The sequence below is a fragment of the Antechinus flavipes genome, chromosome 1, assembly GCF_016432865.1.
Source record: "Antechinus flavipes isolate AdamAnt ecotype Samford, QLD, Australia chromosome 1, AdamAnt_v2, whole genome shotgun sequence".
NCBI lineage: Eukaryota > Metazoa > Chordata > Mammalia > Dasyuromorphia > Dasyuridae > Antechinus > Antechinus flavipes.
The window spans coordinates 636,385,451-636,411,917 of NC_067398.1; the positions used below are offsets into that span (position 1 = coordinate 636,385,451).

The window sequence follows — 26,467 nt, forward strand, 5'->3', positions numbered from 1 at the left end:
CTGAGCTTACACAATTCTAGCTGGAGCTGTTAGGCAGCCTGAATAAGGGAAGATTTCTCTTCCATTAAAAGGGGAGAGAAATGATAGGTTGGTCCTGTAAAAAAAAATTATAATTCTTAGAAACCAAATCTCAAAACAAAGATTAGCCACTATTGTAGGTCAGTTAGGTTACAAGAAGACATCCCATGATATTACCTGCCAAAAACATGTCTTCATTTATTTGACATTTATTCCCTCTGTTGTCTCCCTATGAAATCTACCAGGGATCATAAAATCATGTTTGTAATTTTCATTTTAGAATCTGTTTCTTTTAATTATATTTCAGTTCAGTCAGTTCAATGAAAGACAATTCAACCCAAATTTGGGTAGTTAAAGGCCACAGTAATGTTTGGAGTATGATAGTTCAGAACAGGGGTTTTTAAATATTTCTATTTCATGGAATCTCCTGGCAGTCTGTACTTCTCACAGTCATGTTTTAAATGCATTAAATAAAAAAAAAAAAACAGGATTTCAAAGAAAAAAATACATTATTAATATATAGTTATATAAACATTTTAAAGTTTGTAGACCCCAACTTAAGAAGCCTAGTTATAGAGATATTCTGTAGGAATAAAGCAACTGTCCCATAAAAACCTGCCTATTCCTTGTCCTATATTAGCTTGGAGGATAAAAATTGAACAAGCTAGAGATGGTAGAAAGAATAGAACAAGAATAATTCTGCAAGAGATGGAAGAACCAGCTGGAACTTTATTATCTACAGCCTTGAATAAAATAAGTTTATACATAAGAGGTAGCCATTTCAGTCAATAAAAATATAATAAAAAGGGAAAAATTACAATAGGTCTTAGGCCTGGAAACACCAAGGGCAGAGGACTGGAAAAATCAATTAAAAGGCTATAGGGTTGCTAATAATTTCCCAGTATGATTGTTCAGGAACAGGACTATTCAATGGTAAGAGATATATAAGGTATTGGAAAGTTTTAGATTAACCCATTTAATTTTAGAGAATCCAAACCAATTGCAGTGGAGCTAGCAACATAAATTGAGAAGAACCCCTGCTCTCAGGGTAACAGGAGAGATTCCATCTTTCTCCAGACATGTAAATTGTTCTAGCTTACTAGGATTCCTTTGTGTAGCTTTTATAGAGTTTGTAGTCTTCTCTATATGTTTTCAGAAGCATGAAGTCAGGAAATTCTGTCTGATATGTCCCTATAATTTAAGAATGAACTGGGGCGTGAATCAGTTTCTTTGGTTCTCAAAGAAAATCATTCTGGTGATGGGAAGATATCCAAAGTTAAATATTTGACCAAGGTTTTCCCTTCTTAAACATTAGAGACAAAGTAGAAATGAGGAGATTAATTATGAATCACCACTTCTTTGGAATAAAATATCTTCTCCAGAAAACCCTTGTTGAAATTTATATAGGAAAGGAAATGCATTAATGCATTTGAATCCATTTAGCATAAATTAGTATATGAAAATCAATAAGATTCTGATCTTTAGTAATCAGTTTATCAATGTGTTGATACCTTCATGTACTTAAAATAAAAAGAGAGGAAGAAAGAAAGAGAAAGAGAGGAAGGAGAGAGAGAGAGAGAGAGAAAGAGAGAGAGAGAGAGAGAGAGAGAAGAGAATGAGAAAGAGAAAATGAGAAACAAAGAAATTTTGTCATCATTTTAACAAGGACCAACAATTATAGAACATGGCAAGGATTGATAGTGATCTATGAGTAGAGAGGTTAAGAAAATCATGAAGTATATGATCACAGACATAAGTGCTAGAGGGCACTTCAGAGACCATCTAATCCAACCTTCTAATTTGGATGATTAGAAAACAGGCTGAGGAAGATTAAATGACTTGCAAAACAGTCATTAAAGTAATAAAGGTCACAGAAAGGACTTAAATCCTGTTCCTCTGAGCCTAAGACCATATCTCATTTATTTCTCCCACACAACAATTATGGCATTTTAGTAGCCAAGAGCAACCCCAAGCCACTGGTTTGAAGGCTGATGTCCCTCTGTAAGCAAGGAATTGTCCAGCATGTCACTATAGCATTTCTCACCAGATTGTAGGCAACAATTCAATCATTAGCAAAAAGGAGAGATAGAAAAAGGTACTCAAGAAACCCAGTTTCAAATGATAGCTGTAGGCACATCTCTTCAAGTCTTTGGGCCTCACTTTCCTTATCTGTAAAATTGTACTCCCTATGTCTTAAGGAAGTTTTGAAGAAAATATCTGGAAAGTCTTAGATCACTATGTAAATGTGGAATATTATAATTAACCATAGATTTAAAGATCATTTCCTTTCAGGACTTTATCTTATAGATGAAGAAATCAAAGTTCTAAGATTTGACTCAAAATCGCCGAGCTGGGAAAGAAAACAAAGCTGTGACTACTATGGTAAAAGAGTGATCAGAAGATCAGAGTTCAAAACCCAACTTTGATGGATGATACCTGTGTGAAATCACTTGCCCTCTATGGGTCTTGGACTTCTCATATAAGAAAGAGAATGTTGAATTATATATCTTTTTAGCTCATGGTCTGTGATACTATGATCTTATATGAAATTCCAGCTCTGAAGTTTATGATGCTAGAATACTCTCATCCATAAGATTTGATGACCAGAACTTTTAACTTTTTCTTGCTTCTTCTCTATTTGCTAAAACAGTAAGTATTACCTTTCAATTTTGAAAAAGACCAATATGGCATTGCTATGTCAGAGGTGATGTACAGTGTGTCCAACTGTGGCTGATCAAACCATTATGATGGTTGGGTACAGATAGTCCATATGAACCTTTGGAGAAGAAATCTCTCTAAATTTATGCATCTTACATTTCTTCTGAGCTACTATACTTTTGCTCATAAAATAAAACATTTTCCTTGATGAGGGCATGTCATGCTATGTGGTTCTGTACCTATGTCTCCCTTGCCCCACAATAAATTATAAAGTTCTTCAGAGAGGTCCTGAAATGTCCTTTTATGGCCTCTTCTGACTTCCATGTGAGCACTTGCCTTGTATAAAATGCATAAAATAGTCTTTCAGGCATATGTACTTTTAGCTTTCAAAAAACATTTCTAGGTCTTCAGAATTATGCTTTCTGCAGTAGGATGAGAATGACTGACACAGGCAGTCTCAGTTAGGGATAGGATCTCAGTATCTAGTACTTTATCTTATTAGGTGATCTTGATAATCCTTCCTTAGACAATTCAAATGGAAGCCATCTGGTTTCCTGGCATAGAGCTGATAAACTGTCCAAGTTTCACAAGACACAATGAGGTCAGTCTACTGGCTCTGTAGACCTTCAGTTTGTTAGTCAGTCTGCTACTTTTTTCTCTTACACTTTCCTTTGGAGCATCCCAAACACTGAGCTTGTTCTGGTAATGAATGCATGAATTAATCTCATCCTCTATGTATACATCCCTGGAAAGTATATTGCAAAGGTAAGTGAACTTATCCACAACATTCACAACTTCTCCAGTTGCTATAAAAATTGGTTTTACATATTGATAGTGTGATGTTGAGTGGTGGAGCACCCGTGTATTCTTGGTGTTGATTGTGAGACCAAAATTAGTCCAAAAAGCAGAAAACTGATTAATGCTGTTGCATCTCAGCCTCAGAGGTGGCTTGTGTGTACAATCTGTGAACACAAAGTCACGCAACTTTCTCTCCCTTTACTTTAATCTTGCCTCATAGTCTTTTCAAGTTAAATATTTTACCATCCCTGTGGTAGCTCAGCCTTGATGCCATTTTTGTTCTCTTTGAAAGCATCCTACATCATCACAAAAAAATATCCAGCCAAAAAGCAGAGAAGCAAGCACACGGCCCTATTTTGCTGCACTGGGGACTGGAAAAGTACAAGAGCATTGTCCATTATCCAGAAACCAGGTAAGCATGAAGCTGAAATATAATACAGATAAATTTCTCTAGGCATCCAAATTTTGTCATAATTTTCCCCAAACCTTTGTGGCAGATTGTGTTAAAGGTCTGTGTTAAAGCAACAAACATTGTGTACAACTAACTCTCTGTTCTGCTTCTAACATTTCTCTGGAAGTTGTTGAGCAGTGAATACCATATCAATCATTCCTCAGCCTTTTTAAAAACCATACTAGCTCTCAAATAGATGACCACCTTCCAGGTGAAGGATGGGTCTATAAGCAGGATTTTAAGAAGAATCTCTCTCTTAGTCCTTACTAAAATAGTCAATTAATTGAGATTATACATATGGGGAAGGGGTTGATTCGAGGTGGGGGACATAAGGCATAAGCATATACATTTTATGTACTATGTACTAGGCATTATGCTAAATATTTTTTACAAATATCATCTTCCTTGCTTCTCAAAATAATTCAGTGAAATAAGACCCCATGTTACCAGTTAAGGAAACTGAGGCAAACACAAATAATTTGCCCAGGGTCACACGGTTATCAAGTGTCTCAAGAAGGGATCTAAATTCAGATCTTTCTAATTCCCAGCTGTGTTCTATTGCTGTATCACTAATTATTTGATGATTATTATATATTGCCTTAAATCCTGGATATGATACATAAACTGGGCAAGTGATTTGCATCTCTGGGATATAATGTTACTGGAAATCAGTTTCCTGAGCTATAAAATGTGGAAAATGATGACTATTTTACATACTATGAGGAAATGTAACAATGACACAAGGAAAAATACTAACAATGATGACTGATGATTTGCATTGTGTCTTTTTATATACTCTCTATTCTTATGCACAGGGATACCTATGGACATATGCACACATACATGTGTTTATACATATATATGAATATATACATATATCTATATATGTGTGTATCAAATTAGATGATATATATCATATATTTCTCACCAAATGAAATGAGAAATTATATATGTGTATATATATATATATATATATATATACTCATGTATTACACATGTATTGTATATTCATTTAATATCCATATGGATTAATTAATGGCAGTTGAAATGAAATACATTTTCACCTTCATATCCCTCTTAATCCTGAACTGAGGAATGGGCTGAGGCTTGAGTTGATGCACTGAAGCCCCAAGCACATGAGGCTAAATAGTAATTGGACCATACTCTATTAATATATAAGCTTGGAGAAAGAATGGCCCCCGCCCACTCTTTGTGCAAGTCCTGATGTGTTGTATAGGAAATGACGATTCTGGTGGGTGGAGGCAGGGGAGTGAAAAAGGAAGGGGAGGAGAGACTGTTTGCTTTTGCTTTTGCCATTGCGACGACCTTTCTGTTTGTTTCTCTTCTTCTTTTTGCTTTTGCTGAGGCAGTTGGGGTTAAGTGACTTGCCCATGGTCATACAACCAGGAATTGTTAAGTGTCTGAGGCTGGATTTGAACTCAGGTCCTCCTGACTTCAGGGCTGGTGCTCTACCCTCTGAGCCATCTCCTCCCTCTCCTCTTCTTCTTTTTGCTCATGTATTGTATATCCATATAATATCCATATGGATTAATTAATGGCAGTTGAAATGAAATACATTTTCACCTTCATATCCCTCTTAATCCTGAACTGAGGACCTTGCAAATTGTAGTCTGTTAATAAATGTCTAGATAGCAAGAAGATGAAATTATTCAATCTTGCCTTATTCAGAGATTTGATCCCAGGAAAAAAAGATTACAGTTTGCCAATTATATACCAGTGAACTTGATTTCAGATCCTAGAAAAATCCCAAATGAGTTATTAAATGAATAATTAGCGAGCATTGAGAAAAAAGAGACAGTGATCACAAAGCAGTGATCACAAAGAGTTAACACAGTCTAATCATGGACAAACCATACCAAACTAAACTTATTTCCATTTTCAAAGGGTTATTATATAACTCGCAGATCAAGGAACTGTTGAAAAATAGTTAGTTTAAATTTGATTTCAAAAGTCTCTCTATCCATGATGCTACCCAAGCTGCCAAAAGTGTGATCACTCCTCTCTGCTTTTCAGCTGTATCCTCTGCAGAAGAAGGGGGTTGGCTTAAATACTTATAGAACTTTAGAACTGGAAGCAATATTAGGAATCATCCTACTTTACCTCCCTTAGTTTCAAAATGATGGGGGGAAATGGGAAGAAAATGCCCAAGATCATATAGATTGTTAAGTAATTTAGATAGTATTTGAAGCTGGGGATAGGTTATTCTGATTCCATACCTAGTGCTTTCCCCATTGTGCTTTATTGCTTTTCTTAAGGAACAGCAAGAATTAAAATAGGTGCCCTGAGACAGAAAGCTGTTCTCATTATTTGAGCTCCTTTTTTGCTGACTCTGGAATAGATAAGGAAGCTCCATAACTGTCCTCATTCATGTCGCCTGGAAATATGCAAATTGACTAATGAAAATGAGACATTTCCTGCAGAGTGTGTGCAGTGGCTGTGGCTTTAATTACCCAAGGATATAATCATTATGTGGAGCAAACTAGTGAGACCTGGGTCACACCCCCTCTACATTAGATAAACACAGCCTTTCTGTGTGTGCAAAATTAGTGGTGCCCTACAGACATATTCATTACTCTCAATGCACAGCCATCAGCCAAGTGAGCAAACTGGCATAGGTTGAGAAGAATCTCAGAAATGCAAGTGATTTAACAAGTGTTAAAGGAATTCGATATTATTTTTCTTATGCTTCCTTTTTTTTTTTTTCACCTTTATTTCCAAGGTAATATTCCTTTTTTTCTAGATGGCAAGATTTGGTATTTCCCTTACTTCCATCACTCTAATTAAAAATAAACATACATAAAAATAAATAAAAAATAATAGATATCGTTGTTGCTTTGAGTTGTTTCAATCACATCTGATTGTCCATGACCCTATAGGATTTTCTTGCAAAGAAACTGGTATAATTTTCTAATTTTTCCCCTGGTCTTAAAAAAAAAAAAAGATAGCATTTATAAATCCTTTAATATTTGTGAAACACTTTACATAGTTTCTCATTTGGTCCTCACAACAACTGCAGGTAGACACTATTAAATTTCTCATTTTACAAAGAGATTTCTGGATACATGAGCAACATGATAGAGAATCATTTTCTCCGATCCTCTGACCTCGCTTACCTTTCCAAAACAGAAATTATGAAACCTTACCCTGACAAGACAGCTACTACAACAGTATCCATGGTTTAGAACACTTAGAATCCAAAAGAAAGTTGAAAAAAATAAACACTCACCAACTGGTAATCAGTTCCATCATTTTAGAGATAAAGAAAAGCTAACTCAAAAACATTAAGTGACTTGCCAATGGTTCAGATCAATCAGTCATTTTTTAGTCATGTTTGAATCTTTGTGACCCTATTTGAGTATTTCTTGGCAAATATACTGAAAGGTCTTGCCCAGGGTCACACAGCTTGATTTAACTCAAAATTAGTCTTCCTGTTTCCAGGTCCAGTGCTCTCTCCACTGTTCCAGTATGGCTTGGATTTGAAGCAGGATTTGAATTGAGATTTACCTGACACTTCAGTTCATTTTCCTATCCACTATTCCAACTAGTAGCTGAAAAGTCCCTAAGTAAAGTATGATAATGTAGGCTTAAGACTTGATTGCCATTTACTCACCCCATAACACTAGAAAATTCACTTATGCCTCTGGGATTCAGCTCATCTTCTCTCAAATGGGAGCAATGATAATGTCATGCCTTTGGACACACTGTGAAAATTAAGCTCCATATAGGTATGAATGTCCACTGAAAGCTCATTGTGGGGTAGAAGTGGACAGGAAGATAAGAAAGATGATAATGAGTAAATTCTAAGATGCTCATCAATTGGCTGAAAACTGTTCTCTTAGGCAATTTAATGAGTTATAGAGGAATTATAACATCTATCTAATGAAGAAACCTCTCCCATGCACAAAATTACCATTCCTTAATGTGCTGACGATAAAGTATCTATCTTATGGAAATGTACACATTGGTAGTGACAGCTCACATTTCTCTGGCACTTTAGATTAGTTTCCTTACAACACTCCACTGTGGTCATTTATGAAAGTGTTTAATAACTCCATTATGTAGTTGAGAAAACAGGTTTAGAATATTGATGAAGCTTGAACTAGATTCTGTATCAGTTCTTAGCTTCTTTTTCTTCTCCTTCTTTTTCTTCCTACTTTCTTCTTCTCCTCCATCTCCTCCTTTTTTTTCTGCTTCTGTTTCTGCTTCTTCTGCTTCTTTTCTTTTCTTCTTTTCTTTTTCTTCTTCCTTTTTTTTTTTTAAATTAAGCCTGGTGAAAACTCAGAATAATGTTTTTAAATCCTAAAATGAAATACATGGGATTCACAAAGATAGCCAATTATAATGAAATGAGGCTTTAAGGATTATTTTTTATGGTCATAGACCTCAAATTCTAGAGTTAGGCTTCTTTTACTATCCCCTGCTTCCTGAGTTTAAAAATTAAATACTGAAAAGCTTATGATACACATGATACAGTTCCAGCCTTCCTCAAATTGCTGCTTCCTATTGAAAATGCTTATACCTCGTGATTTTCTAACTTTAAAAGAATTTTGTTGTTGAACAAGGCAGACTGTTACAGCTACAAAAATGAATAAACAAAAAAAAGTTCTCCCTTGATAGATGGCATCTATTATTCCAAACAACCCTGTTACCTGCAATATTTCTGTCTTTTGCTCGTCTTCTCTCTAATTAGTTTGGCCAAGGGTTTTGTTACTGTTCAGTTAATTCAACTGTGTCTATCTCAATTGAGATTTTCTTGACAAATATACTGGAGTCGTTTTGCCATTTCCTTCTCAAGCTCATTTTACAGATGAGGAAACTGAGGCAAACCAGGTTAAGTGCCTTGCTCAAGGTCATACGGCTTAGGTGTCTGAAGCCAAATTTGAACTAAGGTCTTCCTAAGGCCAAGTCCAGGACTCTCTCCTGGAGCTACTTGCCTCATAATGATTCTAGGGCTTTTTTTTTGGGGGGGGAGGGTGTTTTTTACTTATTTTATTTTATTTTATTTTATTTTGATACTCCTTTACTAGTATTGAACTCTGTTTAATTTGGGTAATTTTGGCAATAGAATATTGATTAGGAAATGTCCTTTCCTCTAGCTCCTTTCCCCATTACCTCTTTTAAAATTATTTTATTTTGGATCACAGTAGTACAATAAAAAGGACCCCTAGATTAAGAATGAAAGGCCTTTGGTTTAAATCCCATCTTGATCACTTTCTACATGTGTGACCTTGAACAAGTTATTATTAACCTCTCAGGTTTCTCATCTGTGAAGTAAAGGGGTCCAATTATATGGCCTCTGAGGGTGTCCCTTCTACCTCTAAATCTATGATTTTATCATCCCCTAATAGTAGTGATGAAGGCATCTCTTAAAGATGATTCCACCAAATTATGTCCAGTGGGAGCCAATTTCACACTTCCTCTGGAGAACCAAAGACTGCTATTTCATAGACAATCATAGTTTTGTAACATAACAAAGCCTAGAAGAACCTAAGTGAAAAGTGACCATTTCACTTTTCTTTTGGGAGATGAGTACATTTAAAATAAATTGTGTCTCTACCCAAAGTTATTCATGGAGAGGACAGGACCATGGATTTTTGTTGTTCAGTCATTTTAACTGCATCTGACTCTTCATGACCTCATTTAGAGATCTGCTGAGCAAAGATACTAGAATGATTTGCCATTTCTTTTTCCAAGCTCATTTTACAGATGTGGAAACTGAGGCAAAAAGAAGTTAAGTGATTTTCTTAGGATCACAGAGCTACAAAGTGCCTGAAGCTTGACTTGAACTCAGGCCATCTTGACTTCAAGCCCAATGCTCTATTCACCATGGTAGTAGCTATCCCAGATAAGGATACTGAGACTCAGAGAAGAATCATACAGAAAGAATGTCCCAGAGAATAACTTTCCTTTAGAGTTGGTGAATTAAATGTGATGATGAATATCTTTTTTTTGTTTTGTAAATATGTGTTTTTTTTTCCTGAATGTGAAAAATAATAAAAAAGAATATTAGCTCTTTGAGGCAGACTTACTTTGTTTTTGAAGTACTAAGGCTTAGTACAATGCCCAAATCTAGTTGTTTTTTTTTTTTGTTTTGTTTTTTTACATCTTCTTTCACAATATGACTACTATGGGAATAAGTTTAGCATTATTGCACATGTATAGTTTGTGCATGTCTTAGGGAAGAGGAAGAAAAATTAATTTGGAACTCAGAATTTTAAAAAATATATTGTTAGAATTGTTTTTGCACTTAGGGAATTATTGTTATTGGTCTTTATTACTCCGGTAGACAGGTTTACAAGACTCTAATGATAATTTTTATCTTGGAAAAGATCTAGCCTATTAGCAATTAATAACAAATATATATAAGGCATTTAGGGTGCATTTCATAAGCATAAACTTACTTGAAAAGATAACATTCTGTTCCCCATCACAATCATTATCCTCAAAAAAAAAAAGATGGAAAAATTATAGTATATGAATACTTGAATGAATCACATACATCATTTAGTCCCTGTTGCTTCATTTTCCAGATCAGCAAACAAAGTTCCCAGCAAAGACTGTAACCACTATTACTATATTTGCCAGAACCTCATTAGAAGAAAGGTCGGTCATTGTGCTCAGGAGTCAACTGAGAGAAAGACAGAGTAGGAAATGAAAATACTAAAGGAGGAGTCTGGTGACCTGTGTTATAGGCCAAAGTTTGCCACTACTATTGAGACTCAGTTTCATTATCTCTAAGATTTGGGTGTAATAAACACATTTTATAATATGACTCCATTCTTCATCTCTATGCCTTTGTACTTATTGTCCCTCTCAGGATATTCTTATTCCTCAGTACCACATTTCAAAACCCATGGTTTTCTTCCAGACATCAGCTCAGCAAAGTCTTTCTTTCTGTATGAGGCCTTTTCTGATTCAACTCCTATCCCTTCCAGCAGCTTGTACACTATACTCAAATGGCTATAAAACTTTGCATATCCTTTCATCCAGCAATAACCCTACTAATTCTGTATTCTAAAGAAATTTTTAAAAAGAAGAAGAAAAAAGAAAAGAGCCTATCTGTACAAAATTTTGATAGTTCTTTTCTGTGGTAAAGAAGTGAAAACTGAGGGAATGTTCATCAGTTGGAAAATGGCTGAACAGCTGTGATGTATGATTGTGATGGAATACTTTTGTGCTATATGAAATGACAAGCAATATGATTTTTTAAAAATCTGAAGACTTTATACAAACTGATGCAAAGTGAAGTGAGCATTATACAGTAAAACAATATTGTGCTACATTCAACTTTGAATGACTTAGCTATTTTCAGCAATATAATTATCTGAGACAATACCAAAGGACTCATGATTAAAAATACTATCCATATCCAGACAAAGAACTGACGATTTGAATGCAAATCAAAGAATGCTATTTTCCACTTTCTTTATATTTTTCTTAGGTTTTTTTTGTATCTTCTTTCACAATATGACTACTATGGGAATATGTTTAGTATTATTGCACATGTATAGTTTGTGCATGTCTTAGGGAAGAGGAAGAGAAATTAATTTGGAATGCAAAATTTTAAAAAATATATTGTTAGAATTGTTTTTGCATTTTGCAAACAAAACAGTTTTAAAAATAATAAAAAAGAATATTAGCTCTTTCAGGCAGACTCACTTTGTTTTTGAAGTACTAAGGCTTAGCACAATGCCCAAATCATAGTCAGCATTTAATAAATGCTTGGGAAATCGATTGTAAGAATGACATACAGAAAAATGCTAGACATCCTCTATGTCCAAAGAACAACATCTTAAAATTTTTCAGTTTTCTTTAAAAGATGAAGCACTTATGGCTTACAAAAAAATTCATCTAAAACATTGGGGATACAGGGCAGAGTATTCATTGACTACAATCTCAATAGGAGTAAACATTATGATATTCTAGGGTACCTGTGATCTCATTAATGTGGATTTTCAAATAAAAATCTATCTATGCCTGCCAGTCCTTGGCATCTTCTGTCTATCTTCCTTATTCATTCATCACCAGAAATAAAATTCAGTATGCTAGAATCTTCTTTAAGGTCTTTTGAGATCCTTAACATAACAATGGAGCACCTAATTCTCCATTATAAAATGACTATTTCTCAATTTCATCATGCAACTATCTTATTTTATTTTTTAAGCATAAAACTTTAATGTTTTTGTTTTATACAACTTGTTCCTCATAGTCTTTTTTTGGTAATGAATTGTTAGCCCCAAATATTCTTCTTTTCATTGTTCTTTGGATCATCCCAACACCAGTTATACTAGACAATAATATTCCATGACTTTATGCTAAACAGCACCATGGGGAAAATACAAATAAAATTTTTTAAAAGATGGACCTTGGTTTCAAAGAAAAGTTTTTTTGTAATTATCCAAAGGAAATATTGCCCTTTCTTCAATTTGATTATGGCAACGAAATTTCAACCCACATAACAATAGCATAAAGGGCAGTCAAAAAATGTGTTTGTGTTCATTTTATCTCATTCTTCATGACCTCATGGACTAATTCATCTTGGAAAAGATACTAGAGTAGTTTGCTATTTCATTCTCCAATGTGTCCCCATTTTACAAATGAGGAACTGAGGTAAATGGGAGTTAAATGACTTGTTCAGGGTCACATATTAAAGAGTTTGAGGCTGATTCTGAACTCATATCTTTTTGATTCTCAACCCAGTGCTCTATCCCTGGGACCACTTAGATGCCTCCAAAATACAACCTTGAGCTACCTTAAGAGAGAAATATTATAAAGGACTGAGTAAGTAAACTCACTGCACTGTGTTCCTGGTTAGAATATATATTGTACAATGTGTTGCCACAAGAACAAAGACATTTACCAGAATGATGGATATCTTAAGGTTGTGCTAAATGAAGTTTAATCTAAAAAGTAGAGATGATGATAAGAAGTTCACTTTTTCAGGTTCTTGAAAGACTCGGAGAATGGTTTATTTGTTTGCCTTTCTTTGTATCTCTATCAATTAGTACAATGGCTGCCACATAGTAGGCATTTAATAAACACTCATTGAATGAGTGTCAGATAAGTGTTTGAGAGGATTAAACTTGTTATTCTTCACTCCAAAAGATAGAGTTAGGAACAATGAAGAATAATGACAGAGAAGAAAAGGCCTGCATGATTTAAAGGCAGAGATGAGGGAGATGAGAGGTGCATTACTAGAACTATAAAAACATGGATTAAGCTACCTTGAAACAGGGGTCTCTTATTAGAAAAAAATAACAACAGTAATAATAATAATAACTAATTCATTTAATGCTATGAGTTATAAAACACTTTGAAAATATCATTTTCTTTGATCCTTACAATAAACTAGTGAGGTAAGATTCTATTATTCTCATTTTATGGATGAGAAAACTGTACGAGACATAGCCTAAATGGTTTGCTTAGGCAGGCTATGAACTCAACTTTTCTTGACTTAAAGTCAGTACTTTCTTGAATCAATCACCTAGCTGCCCCACTGGAGATCTTCAAGCAGGAAGACTACTTGTCAGATATGCTATTTATGGGATATTGTTGATATTCTATTATTTCAGTCACGGCCAACTCTTTGCAATGCCATTTGGGGTTTTCTTGACAAAAATACTGGAATGATTTGCCATTTCCTTCTTCAGTTCACTTTATAGTGGAGGAAATTGAAGTAAATAAGGTTAAATGACTTGCCAAGAATCACACAGGTAATAAGAATTTGAGTTCACATTTGAATTTGGGTGATCTTGACTCTAGGGCCAGTGCTCTATCCACTCTGCCACCCATCTGTCCTGATGTAAAGTCAGATGAATTGCTCTCTGAGATCACTTTCAAGTCTGAGATGTGATTCTGTAAACTGAAGTTCCACTTCACTGCTAATGCAACAGCAGCTTATAAAACAAATCAAATTAGATTTAGATTAGAAGCAATTCATATATCTGGTCATCATTTTTCTGTCTATCAAATGAAAAGAATAGCATTATATGAGTTCTAATATTTAGTGAATCTGCACCTAATATTGCCTTTTAAGTAAGTTCTTCAAATTTCAGGGTGAGTTCTCAAAGCCTTAGGACACTTCTTTAGGAGTTGAGACTATTTAACTCAAATCCATCTTCCCCTCAAACTTGACAGCATGATACATTAACAGTCATATCCCTGAACCACAGAAGCTCAGAGTTAAAATAGCCCTCAGTGGCCAAACCAAAGACCTGAAATCCATACTTGAGAAAGAATCCTGTCCACGCTATCACTACAAGTTGTTATCCATTCTTTGTTTGAAGAATTCTTAGGGGAGAGAATCACCATTTCCTCCCAAGGTGGCTCATTCCAGTTAGACATGGCACAAAATATACACATACAAATGCAATATGGACATTTTACATTTGTTTCTTCCATACTATTATGTCTCCCATTACTAACATAGTTGTTGTTTCATTCTCTAAGAGGCCCAGGATTTCAGCAAGATGACGTCATGATATGCTAGTGAGTTGATTTAAATGAGAGAGGGCTGGGCAGGCTCACCTGCTCACTTTGCCTCCCAGAACCATCTGGGTCCAGTGGACAGATCAGGAAGCCTGGAGATGACACTGGATGTAGTAGGAGATCTTGGCCTTTTTAAGCTAAGGCTTTCAACACATTCCAGTTTGACTTAGGCCAAGGACCCATTCAGTGATTAAGGTAGCAATAGAAGCAAAGAATCCCTCCAAAATCTAAATAAATGAATGAATGAATGAATGAATAGATGAATAAATGAATAAATAAGTAAGTAGATAAATGAATGAATAAATCTGAGAGAGGAAGACCCTCAGGGTTTCTGACCCTTTTTTTTACAGATAGGACTTCTTGCAGATAGAAGTCCTATTTATGTTCAATTTTTTCAATATATTTATATTGAATTCAATTTATATTGATGCAATATTCATTCTGAGTCAATCAGGATCCAAACAATGATAGAATGAGGCTTGGCCTAAAACCTATTGGTGGCCAATTAGAATCAGATTAGTTTTGGTTTCCCTTTCATTAAATGATTCTAAATGACTTTCAGTTTCTCATCATTGTGGTCATTTAAAAGGTTCCACTTTAGAACATGATCCTTTGAGTTTTTATTTATTTCTTTTGTTTTCCCAAGGGAAAGACTCTCCTGCCATGCCCCTGAATTGTCATAACAGTTAGAGAATGGATTTATGCCATACTTTGGAATGTGCAAAACATTTCACAAATATTATCACATCTTATCTTCATAACAATTGAGAGAGGTAGGTGCTATTATTATTCCCATATTACAAATGAAGAAACTGAGGTAGGTAGGAATTAGATAACTTGCCCAGGATTACACAGCTAATAAGTGTTTGACAACATATTTGAAATGAAGTCTCCAGGATCCCATCCTCAAATTCAACAATCTCTTCTTTGCAAAACTTAGCTATCTTGTTTTTAAAATAATAAGCTCTAACTATCCACACACATCTGTTCAATAATTACAATAAAAGCTCTTGTTTATATAGTGACATATTGAAACAAAGCACTGTCCTTATCAATAGTCTTTAGCATCAGCTAGTGTGCTTGTTATTATTCCCTTACTGCAAAAGAGAAAACTGAGGTTTAGAGGAATTGAATGACTTGATTGAAGGTAGTGAGAGAACAGGTCCTTAACTTAAGTGGACAGGGAACAAGCAATCAATAAGCATTTCTTTAAGCATTTACTTTGTACCAGGCAATGTGGAGATATTTAAAAATAAAAAGCAATAATACAAACATACAATATGAGCACTGTATTCAAAGTGGTTATACAAATGAGGGCGAACAGCAGGCACATTAATAAATACATACAGAATTGAAAGGTTCAAGCAGGTGGAAAAATTGGAAAGGTTTGCTGTAAAAGTTAGCACAATAATTGAATCTTGAATGAAATCAATAATGTTAAAAGGAAGAGATGAAGAGTGAGAGCATTCTAGGCATGGAAGACAGTTGTTAGGGAAATGAAATATAAAGACATTTTTAGAACAGGATCTGGCACATACTAGGTGATTTAAAAAAATGTCGATTTTAATTCTGAATAGTAATCAGGAAGGTTTACTTTCATTGGAGAGTGTGTGGAGTAATGAAAGAAAACTGGACAAGGTTGTCAAGAGCTTTAAATGCATTTTGAACATTCACGTATTATCATATAAGGTGTAATGTTTAAAAAAGATGCTTTGTACTAAATCAGAGTGGCTAAATTGGATTCATTATTTTTTTAAGTAGGGTTAGGTATGTAATATTTTCCACTTAGGACCATTTTGATTAAAAGCCAAATACTTCAAAAATGATTCCTTTATCTGAACCTCTCCATGTGACATTTCCAATTAGCTAGGAAGAAGAATTGTAGAGAATTGCATCTCTAACTCTCCAGAGCTTCTGTGAAGAGGTAAAAAGCATGGTAGGAATTTCCTATTAATTTGGATGTTTTAAAAATGCTAATATAAACACATCTGCTTTTTCACTGTAGAGCACAGGCCATTTGATGAATGAAACAAAAGCTGATTTTGCGAATAAAACTGAACTCTAGTTTGTATCCAGAAACAATATTCCTCCTAGGTAAAAGTGTTATTCTATGTTATCAGGCTTCCTTATAATAGATTTCTATGTTGATATACCAACGAGAAAGGGGAAGGTAGAAAGGGGGGACAGAGAGAGAGAGGGAGTGGGGGAGGAGAGATAGAGAGAGGGAAAGAGAAAGAGATACACAGGGAAAGAGAGAGAGAGGGACAGAGTCAGAGACCAAGTGAAACAGACAGAATCAGAAACAGAGAGACAGAGAGAGACAGACAGACAAGAAACAGAGAGAGAGAGAGAGAAAGAGAGAGAGAGAGAGAGAAAGAGAGAGAGAGAGACAGAGACAGAGAGAGAAATAATGTTCACTTTTTTTCAAGGTCACCCAATGAGCTATTGGAAGGTCCAGTGCTAGGACCAATAGCTGATTCATAGCCCAGCATACGGTGAGTAAAGTGTCTTATTTCCCTTTACATTTTAATAGATGTTTGTTGTGATACAGGAACCACCTGCCAGTGGGTGCTGAAGGTCTAACTCAGACCTGTAGAATGAAATCTCTTCCTGTGAGAAGATGACGATGATATAAGGAGATTGAAAGGCAGTTGTGTTCTCTGACATCTCTCCTTTTCCCTCTTGCCTCCAATTTATTTCATTCCCAGTCCACAAGCAACACCTGTGTCAGCAAAGGCTGCTTTGCAACTCCTTCAGATGTTATGATTCACAGCTGTGCAGGCTTTTGGAGAACTGACTTGCCCCTTCATCTAGCCATGGTCCTTAACAGATGTTGGCCAGGGATGGACCAACATAAGCAATCGATTAATCAATAAACATTTATTAAGCCCCTACTAGGTGCCAAACACTACTAAAAAGGAAATTACTTCTCAGTTTGGCATTTTTTTAAGATAACCAGGGAAATTAGAATCCTCTGCCCTATACAAACACCTTTCCCAACGGGTATTAGCTCAAAATATTGAGTTTGGAATGTGAATACCTGAATCGGATCTTTAATTATCACACATATTATCTATGTAATAATAATAACTTCTTGGAACTTTAGGGTCTTCATCTGTAAAATAGGGAAAATGATGTTTGCAGCAGCAAATATACAACTTTATTTTATAACTCACAATACAACATGTAGAGATGTTCTTATCAGAGAAGCTTCTCTCCCTCCTGTCGCTGTTTTCCATTTCCATCACGGTTATTTGTGTATGCATTGTACCTTTCTATTCATCAGAGCTACATTTCAGTCATCTTTTCATTTTCCCAGGCCTTAGCACAGACGCTGACTGCACATGGTTGGCTCGTAGATTAGCTAGACTGAGGATCAGTTAACCCAGTCATTAAAAAGATGAGATAGTTTGAACTTCTGCTGAACCGAATTTAAGGTTTAGAAATCACTTAGCTTTTAATGCCCCATGTGAGGCAGGAAGTATACAAGTGATTATCCTGATTGTACAGACTAGGAATTGAGATTAAGTATCTTGCCTCAATGGGGTCATGCAACTAGTAAGTGGCTCTGGAGAGAGAGAGAATTAAAATTCTTCATCATTTAAGTCCAGGGTTGTAGTGATATGTGTGGTGAGTGTGTGGCCTTGCCATCATATCTGGAGCCAGTAGGGATACAGAGCTTTGAGAAATTATATAGTAGTCAGAATAACAATGATAATAATGACAGTGATGATGGAAAAGGTGATAATGATGAAGATGAGGTAGATGACAGCAATATTTTAGAAATATATTTCAAAGCCTTTGCCAACATTTCCACTATGAAATCTCTCAACAATCTTGTGAGGTAAGTAATAGAAGTTTCATCCTTCTCATTTTTCAGAGGAGGAAACAGCCTTAGAGAGGATTGTAAAAGGCTGAAACTCTGAGTAGGTGCACTGGAATCAGACAACCGAGCACTTAAGGCTTATTACCTACTGGACAATAACTCAATTAGCATGTGTTTGGAAAAATGGCCCTTCTCACTATTCTGTGCTGGCTCGATCTTTTGGTGTATACAGATAATCGTATGAGGGATTAGGGGGTGGAGTAAGACAAGCCAGAGTCACTTTGGAGGAGGACAATGAGAAGGGAAGTGAGTGCAAAGTTTGTGGCAGTTTTGCCCATCTCCTTCACTTCTCCCCCTAAAGACCAAGGACTTTTGCTGATCCTGACTCTGGCTGACTCTGAGGCCTCCAGGGAGCTAGCCTGACTTTACAAAGGATTTTATAGATTGTGGAAAGACTTTAGACATGGGACTTCAACTCTGGATTTATAGCAAATATTTCACCTACCTGTTATCCTTCCCTGCAAACTAGCCAATTTGGTGTTTAGATAGTTTTAATGGTCCAGGGTGGTAGAAAAAAAAGGAATTGTATTATATTTATTTGAAAATAAATGTGTCTTTCCCACCTCCCAGAACCCAAGCCACCTCCACTCTACTCTGGTCCCCTGTGCTTCCAAATGACTAAATGTTTCCACTTAATGGAGATGGAAATTACCTCTCACAACATTATGGAAACTAATGACTGCAATTTTTCCACATTGCTCAGTGATTCTCTGTGTTATCTTTTCTTGCTCCAATGAGCAATGACTGGCACTTGCTTGTTTAGTATTAAAAGGTTTACGGCAGGTAGCCTTAACAGGCAAGTGCTTTCTGTTTGAATGCTGGAGCAAAGTCTGTTTCCCCATGGAAAGCTATTTTTAAAATCCTTAAGTAGGAGGAGGCAGTGCATTCTACGAGATAGCATTGTTTTGGCTCAAGATCAGGGCCTGGGAGAAGGAAGATTGACTTTTTTTCCCTGACCTGACAGAGACTCAAAAGACTGAGTTCCCTATGGGGCTTGTGAAGAGGAAGGTAAAGGGAGGAGGAGAGGTTTGGCTTGATGACTGTTTTTTCAAATAAAGGAAGTAGGAAATCCATAGCAGTGCAGAGAAAGCCTGTGGAGGAGGCTCTGAAGGAAGCTTAATTTCCAGTGACATAATTTCCAGACACATTAAATTCTGGGCTGAGTCCCCAAACACCATTCAGAAAACATCTCAGCTAGTTCTAATCAAAAGCAAACTATATAAAACTGAATTCTAAAACCAACTCCTTCACTAGAGATACTGTAGAGATACTGAGAGAATTTCTTCACTCCGGGGCTCAGTTTTTTCCTTTATTAAATTAAAGAGTAGAATAAGACCAAAAGTACTTAACCTTAAAAAGTTCTGTCACATAAAAAGAGGGGGAAGAATAGGAAGGGAGCAAAAGAGAGAGGGAGAGAGATAACAAAAAGAAAAATGCAAGAGAGACAGAGACAGACAGTGAGAGACAGAAAGACAGAGAATGACAGAGACAGAGACAAACACATATGCATTTATATGGATATATATATATATATATATATATATATATATATATATATAAATCTTCATTTATCTTCATTTCAACATAATCTGCTTTCTTTGTAATTCTATATATTTTATTTTATGCATTTTAAAATATTATTCAAAGATAAAGCCCATAGACCACCAGATTGCTAAAGAAGTCCGTGGAACACACAAAAGATTAAGAAATCTAGAACAGATGATCTCTCAGGTTATTTCTAGTACTAATTCTATAATACTTTAACTGACTGAAGTTCAGTGTAAAACAACCCTTAATTAGTGAGTTTGAAGATTATCTAGTTTAGTTCCTTGAAACTCAAACCATATCCTGACTTTCTCCTGATACAGATGTAACATAGAGTGAGACTCAGCAAGAATGCAAACTCATCTACTTGAGAATGTGGCAAAGTAGATGCAAGTTTGGGATTTGTGGCAGGAAGACCTGAGTTTGAATCCTACCACAAACACTGACTAGCTGTGTGACCTTAAACAAGTCATTAACACCTCAACCTCAGTTTCCTCATCTGTAAAATGAAGATATTTTTAACATCTTTCTCACAGGGCCATAGTGAGGATCAACCAAGATAAAATAATACTAATAATAATACTTGTTAATTTTAAATACTGTAATACTGTGATAATTGTGAATTGTATATTGTTTGATGTTATAGTTATCATAATAAACCTCCAACATGGATCCACTTAGGCTAAGTCACTAAGGCTAATGCCCATAACAAAATGCAAGCAAAAATAGCTTGTATTTTTCCAGCATTAACTCTGTGACAGACAGATAATCTTTTTGATTGAGCTCTTAAAGTATACATTAGATCTTTTCTTCAGATTATGATTCCAAGAAAAAAATTTCTCCTATCTGAGTTTCACTTAAGCCTAAATCTGGCAAATTATCTGTTTCTCAACCAAGTCTATAGTTAAGGTACATGTCTTACCACCTGAACCCCAATTTTAAGCAATAGATCTCCCTCCCCCTAAAGCTTATATATAGGAACAAACTTCTATTTAAATAGTCATTATGTGTATGTGTTTTTATGTTGTCTGTTCCCTCTATCACATAATAATAAAGCTCATGATTGTATTGTCTTCCTGAGAAGCAATTTTCTAAAAAAATTCCCAAATGCAGGTATTTGCTTTAACCCCAAACATAAGCTCACGTAAAGAAAAACCTTAAAGCACTCTATAAATGTTAGCTTTATTATTATGAGATAGAACAAGTAACATAAAAACATATACAAAAAACTCACTGCAAGCTTATTATTACCATTATTTCAGATTGGGATGACTTACTGAGTTAGAGGTAAATGCATGTACCCCCACATAAAGTCTGAAGACTGAAACACTACAGAGGCAAGAGGTCAATCATATCATCAACAATTATTAAAAACCTTCCATGTGCCAGGAACTATGCTAAGTACCAGGGAAATAAAAATAGGAAGGATACAGTTCTTAGAGAACTAGTTTCCATATCAGATCAGATTTTATTTTATGCATTTTAAAATGTTATTCAAAGATAGAGCACATAAACTTTATCAGCCAGTCAAAGAGATCTGAGGAATACACAAAAGATTAACAAGTCTGGAAAAGAAGATCTCTATGGTTATTTCTAGAATTAATTCCATAATAATATTTTGACTGAATTCCAATGTAAAGGAACCCTTTGCTTTCCACATACATAGAACATGATAAAAAAGCTTTTTAGTGATCCTGGGAAGTGACGATTAACATCACCTGACCAAAGCAATCCCCAGCAGCACTCGAGACTAGCAATCTCTGGGAATTGCTGTGAAGCCAAAAGTAAATATATAAGCATGATAAAAACTAGACCCTATAAAAGATGATTTGTAGGCTAATCTGGATTTTTTTTTCCTGCAGAAACACTAAATCTTGTCACCTACGAAAAGTGCAATTAAATAATTGACAATATATATCAGTCACACATCCAAACTAAATAAAGAGTTTGGACCTATCTTCATCAGAATTGACTAGGAATAGTGGATGCAAAGTCTGAATTCTATGAAGGAGATAATATAGACATAAAAAGTATAATTAAAATGCCATTTATGTGATGAATGAATGATTTTTTAAAAGCACTATTAGACACTGATTGTGTGTCTCTGGTATATAACATTATTGAATTTATATTATTTGTAGGTTTTCATGTGCTAATCCCAGTTGAAAACAGTTCTATCACAAACCTGGAATTTTCCCTGATTATCCCCCAGAACTGGAATGTTCTCCCTTCTCATCTATCTCCTGGATTCCTAGCTTCCTTGCATTTCCATTTAGGATTCCATATTTTACATGAAGCCTTTCCTGACCTACCTCCATTTAAACAACCTTTTCCTATTGATTATTTCCCACTTATATATAACTTATTATTATATAGTTATATAGCCTCCTCCATTAGACAGTGAGTTGCTGGAGAGTTGGAGCTGCCAACATACTTAGTACATAATAGGTGCTTAATATATGTTTACTGACTTATTCGCTGAGCACAGAGGGCAAAATTCTGTTTTTCAGAAAGCCTGTCAAACCTTCACAAAGCAACTGACAGGCCTCCTCAAAAACAAACAAACAAACAAAAATCAACTTTTAAATAGGGATAGGGCAGAGAAGGCAGCAGGAAAATACTGGAGATGGGAGTGGGTAAATATATCAAGAATGGCTTGAAAATCTGCAGCAGAATGGGACTGGAGAACCAAATAGAAAGGTATCCAGAAGAGGCAGCAGGCCTGTGAATGCAGAAGATCAATATGGGCTGCCAGGAAAGGATAGCAGTTCATAAACACAATTATATATTTGTATCTTGCATAAAACCCTACTTCATTTGTCCTATTTATGACTCTCCCATCCATATAATCCTTCCAAAAATGTTGTGAAATGTGTGCTATTATCCACGTTTTATGGATAAGGAAGCTGAAGTGCAAAATGTCATAAAATTATAGAACTAGTGAAGATCTATGAGATTATTTTGTACAAATTTCTCTTATTATAGACAATGAAGCTACTTTTGTCAAGGACGCACAGGTGATCAGTGGTGGGGATAAAATGATGCAAAACTTATCCTTTGTTAAAAGTCATGTTCAAGACTTTGCTTCACTTTAGAACTACTGTGATTCTAACTTAAGTGCGTAGAGATGATATATGGCATATGGTTTTTGACTATATATTCAAATTCTTCTTCTCCTGAAAGACCCTGCATTGGCCTTCAGTACAATGGCCCTCCCCTCCATATCTCATTCATTCACTCCTGAATGCACCCAATGACCTCTTTTCCTTTACATCCCCAGACTTACCTGTCTGTCCACCAATCTTGACACTCAACCTGTGGGGAATTCTTGAGGGAACCTTCAAGGTAACTCGGACTTGGTAATGCCTATGGACAAAGGAAAGAAAAATCGTCTGTCATAGGATACTAATTTGTGTTCCTCCTTATGAAGAGAGGGAACAAAATCCTGCCTCCCTTAGATTCTATTTAGCACCGGCATTCATAATCAAAGTGAAGTTAATGAGATGTCCTATTAAATATGAAACATAGTAGTAAAACATACTCATTATCATCCCCATCCCTTCCAAATAATCCTTCCCTTTTGCTGACTCCTTCCATCAGCCAGATAAGAGCTTCCCTTGAGCTCTTCAGCTATCATCTTCTAATGATCACATTATCACTGATAAGATTCCAAAGAGAATCGACTCAAATTTATTCCTTTAGTTATTCTTTCCCCACTCAATCCTCTAGGCTCTATTCTCTGATTCACCACCTTGATGAAAAGACTCTTTTTGAGGTCACTAATGGCCACTTATTTGCAAAATCTATTGGCTTTTTCTCAATCTTTATCCTTCACGGGTCTACAGTCTCTGACTCTGGATCAGTTTCTTATACTTACATATTTTCTTCCTCAGTTCTATGGTATTACTTGACATTGCTTTCTCCTGGCTCTCCTTCTGTCTGTCTCAATTCATAATCTCCTATGGTTAAGCCACAGTGATCCCCATCCTAAAATCATATTTAGGTGTTTCCCAAGGCCTGTTTTTCTACTCTATTTTCTTTTTTCTCTTCCTTAATATCATTCATTACCTTTATGATTTTATCAAAGAATGTGTTAGAACCATCTTTTACAAGCTAAGGACATTATAAAATTTTCAATGTGAGCTTGTAGGCCACAGAAATTTGCAAAGGTTACAAATCATAGCTTATTGTTGTTGTCAGGAATAAGAAAGTGATAGAGAAAACGTTAATAAAACAGATTAAACTTGAAAATGTCTTGTACACTTTTATCTCCTTGTAAATTTGGTTGTTAAACTTTGCCAAGTTCTTTATCTTAACTATATTATCTAAATGTACATAACAAATCTATATATAGAATCATGAGTTCTCTATATATTTTTTCAGCTGCCTGCCTGTCATTTCTGTTATCCCAATGGACTTTCAAACTCAATTGAATTCATTATGCCTTTCAAAAACTTTCTGCATTTCTATTGATATCTTCTTAGTCATGAAAGTGCAAAACCTTCAAGCCACCACATTTATTATCATTTATTGCCAAGTCTTTGTCTCAGTTCCACACCCATAACTTGTTAATGTGTTAAAATAAAAAAAAATGTTGAAAATACTATAGTTTAGCTCTAGTCATTCATTCCAGTCATCTTCCCACTTGTCACTGTTGTTGTATCTTGGACTTCCAGTGACTATTAACTTGGAGGATTTTTGGAACTTCTGCCTGGAGCCCAAGTTAACCTGGACTATATCCAGATCCACTGATGTTTTTTTTTTTTTTTTTCCCATCCTTGCTCCCTTCTAATCTGACAATGCTGCTCCTGCTATACTTTCCAATTGGACCTTAAAAAACTAAAACACGGTGAGAATTTAGAACAAAAATGAGGTTGTCCTAATTGATGTGATATCATTATAACTCTCTGATCACAAACTTTACCGTATTCTTTCATCCATCTATTTTCTGATCTACAACCACTGTAAAACTATTTCTAACATATTTCTAAACACTAACCAAGAGGAGATTTAACACTCCAGATCTGGGTCAAGGATGTCCTAACTAAGTGAGACCTGTTTATCTAGCCAGCCCCAACTTCTTTCTTTGTCCTTTAGTGGATCTGGATATAGTCCAGGTTAACTTGGGCTCCAGGCAGAAGTTCCAAAAATCCTCCAAGATAATAGTCACTGGAAGTCCAAGGTACAACAGCAGTGACAAGTGGGAAGATGACTGGAATGAATGACTAGAGCTAAACTATAGTATTTTCAATATTTTTTATTTTAACACATTAACAAGTTATGGGTGTGGAACTGAGACAAAGACTTGGCAATAAATGATAATAAATGTGGTGGCTTGAAGGTCCAATAGGAAAAAGCTTCCTTTTTGCCTTATGCTACAAATATATTTCACTTTCCTCCCAACTTTGTTTTGGGAACTGTACTCATATTAGTAATTAATATATATTAATTATTACTTTTAGAGAGGTGAGGTCCACTCATGATGACCTCTTTAATTGCCACATTAAAACATCTTTCTCTAGACTCGACTCATTTCTATATTTGATTTCCTTCTAATAGTATATAAATTCCTTAAGGTAAAGAATTATCTTATTTGTGCTCCTTATCTATAGATTTTGCACAGTACTTATGGTAAACAATTAATAAATGCTTTTTAATTGCATTCTATTTAGGAGAGATGTTTTTAAAACTAGGAAGAATCATATTGGGTATCCCTAAGAAATACTATTTAAAATCAATCTTTGTGCAAATGGCCCATTACAGAGAACTTTTTTTTTTCATATGAATATCACATACTCAATTATTCTCACTATATTTGAATATGTTTTATATGTTTGTATTAATTGAACAAATGAGGGTGGAACTGAGTCAAACATTTTATTATCATTAATCAAGGCAGTGAAAATGTCATGGCATTTTCAGGCAGCTTTGAAAATCCCTTTTGATCAGTAATTAGTGGATCTTCACAATGTTGATATTATTTATCATTGTTGTTTTGTTCCCCAGCAATAAATATTATGTTTTCTCGTTATTGTTTATAGATCTTTTAGGTGATGAATCTGTGAATATTCTGTGAATTAATCTGTGAATGCAGAAAACACAAAGCTAGAAAATGGTAAATGATTCCTATAATTCTCATGTTTTGATAGTGTAGTAGTTGGAAATGAACTGGAACAAATATAGTAATAATAAATTGGTTCATACAATAAACTTATTTTTTAAGTTGGACATATCTTTTTTGAGTGAACATTCTTGTTTTATTTGATTGGTCACTGAGTCTATCCCTAAAATCTTCATTATGAAAGTTGTTGTAACTGGAATTACTTTTTTAAACATAGTCTATATTTCCAAGGGTTTAAATCAGGTGATTTCCTAGGCCTCTAAAACCTGTTGATTTCTCTCTTTTGGACAAATCATATGACACACTCAATATGAACATGGCGCAAGATCATGTTGCCCTATTCCATCTCCATTTCTCTAGTTCTGCATTCTGGAGTAAGAATCCACTAATGTATATATATTTTTTCAAATTTCAGCATTTCATCAATGAGTATAAATTACTTTGGAATTAAATCTAAAACAAAAACATTTTAGGGGTGGAC

General features: G+C 35.1%; 1 protein-coding gene across 5 annotated transcripts in view; it reads right to left on the reverse strand.

Moving 5' to 3' along the window:
• The window catches only part of FAM135B (family with sequence similarity 135 member B), a 500,817-nt gene that overhangs the window by 248,291 nt on the left and 226,059 nt on the right, over positions 1-26,467 (reverse strand). For all 5 annotated transcript variants that reach the window (XM_051971132.1, XM_051971134.1, XM_051971135.1 and 2 more), the window contains exon 3: positions 23,152-23,231. In XM_051971132.1, coding sequence (XP_051827092.1) covers positions 23,152-23,231 — 80 coding nt within the window. The remainder of the gene's footprint in view (positions 1-23,151; positions 23,232-26,467) is intronic.